Source organism: Thunnus thynnus, chromosome 10 (genome assembly GCF_963924715.1).
Source record: "Thunnus thynnus chromosome 10, fThuThy2.1, whole genome shotgun sequence".
Taxonomy (NCBI): domain Eukaryota; kingdom Metazoa; phylum Chordata; class Actinopteri; order Scombriformes; family Scombridae; genus Thunnus; species Thunnus thynnus.
In genome coordinates, this window is record NC_089526.1 from 1,959,696 (window position 1) to 1,967,464 (window position 7,769).

At 37.3% G+C, this 7,769-nt stretch overlaps 2 protein-coding genes across 2 annotated transcripts in view; both read left to right on the forward strand.

Moving 5' to 3' along the window:
- Positions 1-7,769, forward strand: part of atp2c1 (ATPase secretory pathway Ca2+ transporting 1) — a 323,636-nt gene that overhangs the window by 141,467 nt on the left and 174,400 nt on the right. The gene's annotated exons all lie outside the window — the stretch shown is intronic.
- On the forward strand, positions 855-3,948 carry LOC137190765 (zinc finger and SCAN domain-containing protein 31-like). Its single transcript, XM_067600385.1, has 2 exons — positions 855-1,145; positions 2,152-3,948. Exons 1-2 carry the CDS (start codon positions 974-976, stop codon positions 2,907-2,909), a joined length of 930 nt encoding a protein of 309 aa, XP_067456486.1. The 5' UTR covers positions 855-973; the 3' UTR covers positions 2,910-3,948.

Genomic DNA, 7,769 nt, shown 5'->3' on the forward strand with positions numbered 1-7,769 from the left:
GGTCAAAAAAATCCAGATACTGGGAAAACAAGTAGTGCATTTAAATCCCAGAGTTAAAGGTCAAGGTGAACAACAGAACTACCGACCATATATCTGTTTACACAGTTGAAATGATGGCAATCTTGTTAACCCTGCAGTGGATAGAGGAAATCAAACCTTTTGTGTATACTGCTTTGCTCAGACTCAAGTGCAGCCCTGATTAGTCTCAAGCATACCTCTTGAAGATGCAGACAGAATATCCTTTATGACATTATGCAATCTTTATATATAATTTGTAAATTAGGAATTGATGTACAGTTTGTATGGGTACCAGCACATCCGGGGAAATGAAGTTGTGAATCGTCTCACCAAAAATGGATTAAATAGAGACCATGTAGAAGTTGCAATAGCAGTAGGCGAGATAGAGGCAAAGGCTTTCATATGGCACAGGATTAAGACACAGTGGCAAAAGCTATGGGACAGGGATACTCAAGGAAGGCATTTATATTGTATTCAACAAGAGGTTGGAGGGGGAAGGCCACAGGGGGAAAACAGGAGACATGAGTGCCTGATCAGTAGAATAAGACTGGGACACACAAAACTAAATTCATCTCTACACCTCATCTGGAAGCATCTAACTGATGGCTGTAATCATATGGAAACTGTGGGTCACGTCTTGTTTCATTGTCTCAAATATACAAGACAGCTGCTAAAAAATAAACTGGAACATAAAGGGACTGAACACATGAACTTGAAAACACTCTCTACAAATGATTTCTTATCTTCAAAGCACCGGTTTAATAACAAGGATTCAAGAACTATGTAATTCAACACTTGGTGGCGATAGTGCTCCGAATGGCGGCAATTCGCCATTAAAGAGGAGGAAGAAGAAGTAAACAACCCAGGAGCTATTCGCGTTAGCCAGTTGGTGTCTTGCGGTTGTAAGAAGTCTCTCAGCAGGACACGGAGACATCTTACTCGTAATTGAGCAACAATGTCTTCACTTCAGTTTTTGAGAGAGTTCATCAACGAGCGACTAACTGCTGCTGCTGAAGAAATCTTCCAAATTTTTCAAATCATTATCTCAGAGTACCAGAAAGAGATCGATCGTCAACGCAGAATGCTGGATATCGTCTGGAAACCTGAAATAAAGTTAAACAGAATAGGTCTGTAAAACCCTAATTATTTTATAATAAAACAGAATAATCAGCTTTATATAGCACCGCAGTGGTTAAAATATATACTTGTAATTATTTGCTGGGCTACTGAAGTTAGCTTCTGATTCGGGTTTGAGCGGGAAAGTTAAAAGAAATAAGTATTTAGCGGTTGATTCTCTGTTTCTGTTAGACATCGTAGCAAAAGCCTTAACACTGTTTAAACCCACTTTAAGATTTGAGAAACCTTTATTTTGCTCATGAAGGAAGGTAGAAGAAAGGGCTATTTCACTTCTTCATCCAGACCACATTAGACCAGGTCCAGATCTAAAACCTCTGTACTTAACTTACACTTGTCAAATGTGGACTTTCAACTCACCGTGTTTTAATGAATCTCCCTTTTCTGTTTTCACAAATAGAATAAAAGTTTCACATTAAACATTTTGACAAGTATTAAGTGGTGCAAAAACATGGAATCAGCTGCTAATCATCATCGTACGGTTTATGTTTCCCTCAACTTTTCCCTTTAACTTGAATCAGAAGCTGACTTCAGCATCGTTGGATGGCTGCATTTTTGGTGCCACTTTCTGATAAGACACCATTTATTATTAAATCCCCCTTTTCTTTACCACCATAACATTTGCTTTATCTAATTCTTTAGAAAGATGCCTCCAATCACTTACTGATGACTAAAAAAATATGAAACACTCACCTTTTATTAATAACTGCTAAGATCTGATGACTCATCAGAAAGTCATTTAACCCTTTATTAATGATTCATAATCATCGGCAGTCCTACTGTTGTGATTATGAATCATTAATAAAGGGTAATTGTGTTAATGTGTTAGTTTTGTTAATGTTGGGCTAATTATTTATGAATGATTAATAAAGCATTAGTAAAATACTTATTAACCATTAATTAAGTCATTAATTAATGCTTATAAAGCCTTTATAAAGGATGCCTTATCAGAACATGGTACAAGATTTTCTCTTCAGCCTTTCCCCTTTGTCCTTCCAGAGCTCCCAGAGCAACAAGTCTGTAAGGAGGAGGAGGTTCTCGCTGACCAGCAGCTCTGTGACCTGGAGAGGAACTCCAGTCTGGACCAAGAAGACCCAGAGCCTCCACAGATTAAAGAGGAACAGATGAAACTCTGCACCAGTCTGGAGGGTGAACAGCCGGTGCTGAGGCAGGAGACAGAAACCTTTATGTTGACTCCTACTTTTGATGAAAGTGAAGATCAGACTCTGTGCATGTTGCATGTTGTCAGCATGTCAGTTGAAAGCTCTGTGGAACCAGAACCAACCAGTGACGACCAGCTGCTCTCTCACAACTCTGATGTAGCTGAGAGCCAAGATCACAAAGGAGGCAAACATGGAGACTCAGGATCAACTAGAAAAGCAGAGCCAAAACTAAAGAAGAGACGTTACAGAAGCAAAAATCACACTAACAATGAAGACAACTCTACCAAATTAAAGATTCACAGTAATACAGGGAAAAAGTCTTTAAAATGCTGGACTTGTGGGAAAGCTTTTAAGTGGGACTCCAATTTGCAGACACATCTGAGAGTCCACACAGGGGAGAAACCCTACCCATGTAACACTTGTGAGAAGAAATTCTCTGTGCTGGGCGCATTAAAAGTGCACAAATGGATCCACACAGGTGAGAAGCCGTACCATTGCAAAACTTGTGGGAGAGAGTTCAGACGTAGCCATCACTTAAAGTTCCACATGAGAACACACAGAGGTGGAAAAGATTCTGTCAGATGTCAGACTTGAAAAGGCACTTAAGAAGTCATTCAGATGAGAAGCTGCATAATTGCAAAACATGCGGGAGAGATTTATGGTGACTTTACAATCAACATGAGAAGAAACTTCTGACACACAGATTCTGTCATGTGTCTGAATTGGAAAAGCATATAAGAGTTCACACAAGCAAGAAGCCTTGTATTTGTGACACGTTCCAGGGGATTCAGTTGTGATTATGGATAAAACACACAAGAACACATAATGGCAGCACATGTTTACAAAAACAATCCATAAACAGGACAAACAATTGAGCTGAAATTCTTGTAGGCAAGTGTTCACCAATATCTTTGTAAATGAATGTAAAATATTCTCCATGAAGAAGAGGTCAGAATATCTTCATGGAACTTGTCAACAACACTATCAAGTTTTGTTAAACTGAACTCTTGTTTTTTTTTTTTTCTTCACATTACTGTAAGTACTAATTTTACTGTTGGCAACAGCATTTCATTGACAAAGTTGCGGTTTGATGTCAATGGTCAAACATGGTGCCGATTGTTATAGTTTCAAAAAACAAGAATCTTTATGTATGAAGTATTTCAGAATAATCCACGTACTTCAAGTAGTACTTGATATTTACAAATGAAGTCTAAGTTTACATTTGAGACTGACATCACTGTTTTATTTTACTCTATAATAAGTTCCGGTAAATTTGAATTGTCTTGGTTAAAATAATAACAGACAACCAGCAGAGCATGGTTGTGAATTAATTTACTGATTGGCATTTCTTCATTTATTTTCAGCACTTCTCTAAACTTGAACTGTTGGATTCTGTTAGATAGTTTCTACAAATGTTAATGATTGACCTGTTAAAAGAATTTTATTTTTTTATACATTTTTCATACATTACATTGGTAATGTGAGTGAATTATGTGCTCTCTGATGTTGAATATTTCCAGGTTTAACTTGAGATAAAATGTTTGTTTGCTTCTTTAAAGATGACACACAAATTGTAGATGATGTACTACATGGTGTAGTTAATGCATCTTATTAATAATAACATATTTGTTCACGTTGGCTTTTCAGACTGATGTTCTTAATTTAATTGATTGGACGATTAGGAAAACTGAAAGTGAGGCAGGTATTTCAATTTACTGAGTATACACTGCTCAATGATGTTAATATGCTATAGTACACTGTACATTAGTGCAAGGCAGGTTGATATTGATGAGGTAGTAAGCTGCACGATGTTAGAATTGAGTGTAGATTGATACTTGAATAATTTACTCAACGTGTATACATATGATAACAGTATATACAGACAGTACTTTACAGATGATCAAAATATGAATCTAAAACATAATAGATGAGATGGAAAATGTCATAAAATTTCAGGGACCCCATTTATAACCGTTGTGTGAACTCAAAACGGGGCTTGAAAGAGGCGTTTGTCACTTCCCACCAAAAGTTGTGATTTATAAAACCAAACTTGACAGGAGAATACGCGCACCTTTACGTAAATCCTTCCCCATGTGTGCGAACATTTTGGAGATGGGAAATTGGTGATGCAGATGGTGAATTGAAGCCAGATTGTTTAAAGATTCCTCTCACATTTAATTTCACATGGTATAAAACATTAATTATAGATCCACTTTATCATAAACATTCAAGCCAACAGTGTTATTTGTTTTTATGCTAGTGAGCCATAACTAAAAGATTTAATCCAACTCAAACCTCAAATCAAAGTCCACTCATTTCATGTGCGCTGTTTCACCAAGCGCAGAGGAGAGGCTTCGTTGTGGAGCAGCATAGTGCTGCTGAAATGAATTGATGTCAGGATGTGGCAGGTGGCAGAATTCAGGAAAGTCTTGTTTGCCTTTCCCCAATATTAAGCACGAATATACTGATTCCTTTTCACCGTAACCATGTTAACTGATGAAATTATCATCAGTTGCAGAAATCCAAGATGACATCAAATAACTAAAAAATTGCAGAACAGCACTAATTGATTTCTACTCTCCTAATACTGTGCATATAGGCAATCACCAAGTACAATTTTAGTGTTCATATAGTTTTTGGCAGTTTTGGCAGACATAGAGTCCATGTTCCACCAGGTACGGGTACCAGCAGTAGATTCAGGCCTGCTAATGTTCCTCTGGTGACCCGACGGTGATCTCCCCCAAGAGGTGGTGGACTTCAGAATGTTGGTACATCTCTTTGATGCAACTTCATCACCAAGTTGTACTAACTTTGCACTGAGAAAATATGCAGAGGACAATGAAAAACAATTCTGTTGAAAGACTATTGAGAAACTTCTGCACTGCTTCTATGTGGTTGATTGTCTGGTATCAATAGCCAGTGAGGAAGAGGCAGTGGTGATCTGTCATGATCTGGCTGCAATCTCAGAGGACCAAAGAGCAAGGGGCATAAAGAATTTGGATCTGGACCATGACTTACTTCCTGTGGAGAGAGTGCTAGGGGTGCAATGGTGCATTCAATCTGATGCCTTTAAGTGTGAGATTGTGGTGCAGGACAGAACTTTGACAAGAAGGGGGATTCTCACCATCATCAGTTCAATTTAAGTTCCCCTAGGAATCCTTAGTCCCATTGTCCTCTCTTCTAAGATCATCTTGCAAAAGCTGTGCAGAAAGCAGTTTGGTAGGGATGACCCCATATCTCCATCAGTGGTACAGGTATGGACAAACTGGTTGAAGGAGCTCCATCAGTTAGAGCACCTTCAGTTTGCCAGGTTTCTAAATCTTAATCTACAGGCCCCCTCTGGCCTTCATGGTATCTCACGCAAGATGGAGGATAGGAGATAAGGTGGTAGCCTTGGATGGGTAACAAAAGCTATCCTCATTATTTTGAATTAGAGTTCACTCTGACCTGGAGTTGCCCTCGTTTTCTCCCCTCCCAGGTGATGTGATCTAAGCTACTCTGTAAATAATACTGTTTCATGTGTGTTCAAGTTTTTGGTGATTGTATCCATGTATACGCTGTACCAAAGGCTTCTCTGATATCAGTTACCTGTTTGTAATGAACCTCATATATTCAAGTAAGAATCATCTGGAGCCTGTGTAGTTTCTTCATCTTTATTTACCATCAAAGTGTTGTTAGACAGCTATTGGACAAAGTACAAGTTTTCTCCATCAAATGTCTTGACGTATAAGAGATATGGAGGACACAAGTAAAAATTCAAGTGAACTCAAGCCTGGTGCCTCCTTGCTAGAGAGTCTTGAGTTAGATTCCTTTTTTCTTTGTTTGTTTTTAGCCTGCTCACTGCCTGGTGACAATTTTCAGTTTAGTTCAGTCTCTTCCACCTTTGGCAGTGGTGTTTCTTATTTTCTCTCTGCTTTTATGCAACCAAGTTCATATCTGATAAATTGATTAAAAACCAGATCTGCTCCTCCATCCTTTTATTCTGATCTTTGGTCCACATCTCCATCGTTACAATAATAAAGACACAAGACAAGCACACACAAGGCAGCAGCAGGAGTAGAATTAAAGAAGTCTTTACTAAGACAAACATCAAAATCCAATAGGCAGTCCAGATCAAAACCAGCTTACCCTAAAGCTGGCCAAGAGTACAAAATCAGGGACTTTAAAAAACAACAATAAAACAGTGCAGGCAAGTATGAGACACAGGTACAGACTAACAGATAATCACACGTAAACCACTGGGACAAACTGGCAAACACTGACTGATAACATACAGGTATATAAAATATCAAACTAGTTTTTTTTATTTATTTCTAATAATAACAATAATAATAATGATAATAAAAATAATTTACAGTAAAACAACTTGAAAATCATCACAGAGGTAATTGGGGACATGTACAAGAATATGATGGAGTTTGCAGAAAACAATTGGGTTCATTTTTTTAATGGATTTTTAAAAATCTGCCTATATAGTAATGTACAGTATGCATATTGTGTATGCAGTAACAGAACCTTAATTCATAATTGATCAGCACTGCCTAGTTTGACAGTTTGATCTGAGTTCTGTGAGATGTCAGATCAGGGGCCAATGTTTTTCCCTCCAACTTTATTGAGTAAATGATGTGCACATTTGTTTTGGTGCTGGTGGTAGTGCAACATCTAGTTGGGCTGAATGTCCTATATTGCACTTTTTAAATCTGCCTATGTAGAAATGAATGGGATATTGTTATGCTTTGTCCATCTAATTATTAAAAATGCTGTAGTTAAAGAAAAAGTCAGTAATGATAGATGTATGTATTTCAACAAAGGAAAATAAGGAAAAAAATAGAAACTTTTCCGTTTTAAACAACCTTCGTGGCCATTTGAATATAGATTTCAGGGTTTTCGAGGTGCACATGAATGCACCATGAAGTCCCTGTGGGCTCCCAGACTACAAAGCAATGTAGACGTAAAATAGATTTTTAAGTGTTAAAACGATTTTTAGCACGACTGCGCCTCTCCGATATGGTGTGAAAGCGGTCTTTTTTGACCTCTCCAACCATAGACTGGTTTTTTTGTTTGTTTCTTTTTTATTCAGTCATCAAAACAATTATACAAAAAATAGGAGGAATACAATTAGTAAAAAACAAGAAGAAAATGGGTACATTTAAATTAAATTAAAAAGAGTATTTTAAGGTCTTGTAGATACTCATAGTCCGGATGGCTTTTTAATTCATTAGTCCATTTAGTGTTTCAAAATACAGTTTCTTTCATGATTAAACTGGTGAATATTGGGTTTCCCGTCAGACCATTTGCATTTATGGATACAAAAATTTCCATATAAAATGAGAAGATTCAAAATAAAAACATAACTTCTGTCCATATCCTTTTTCTCATAATAAAGAATAATGTCTCTTTTCTGCAGATTAATCTTAGTCCCACATGACACATCAGATACATGTTCAACATCAA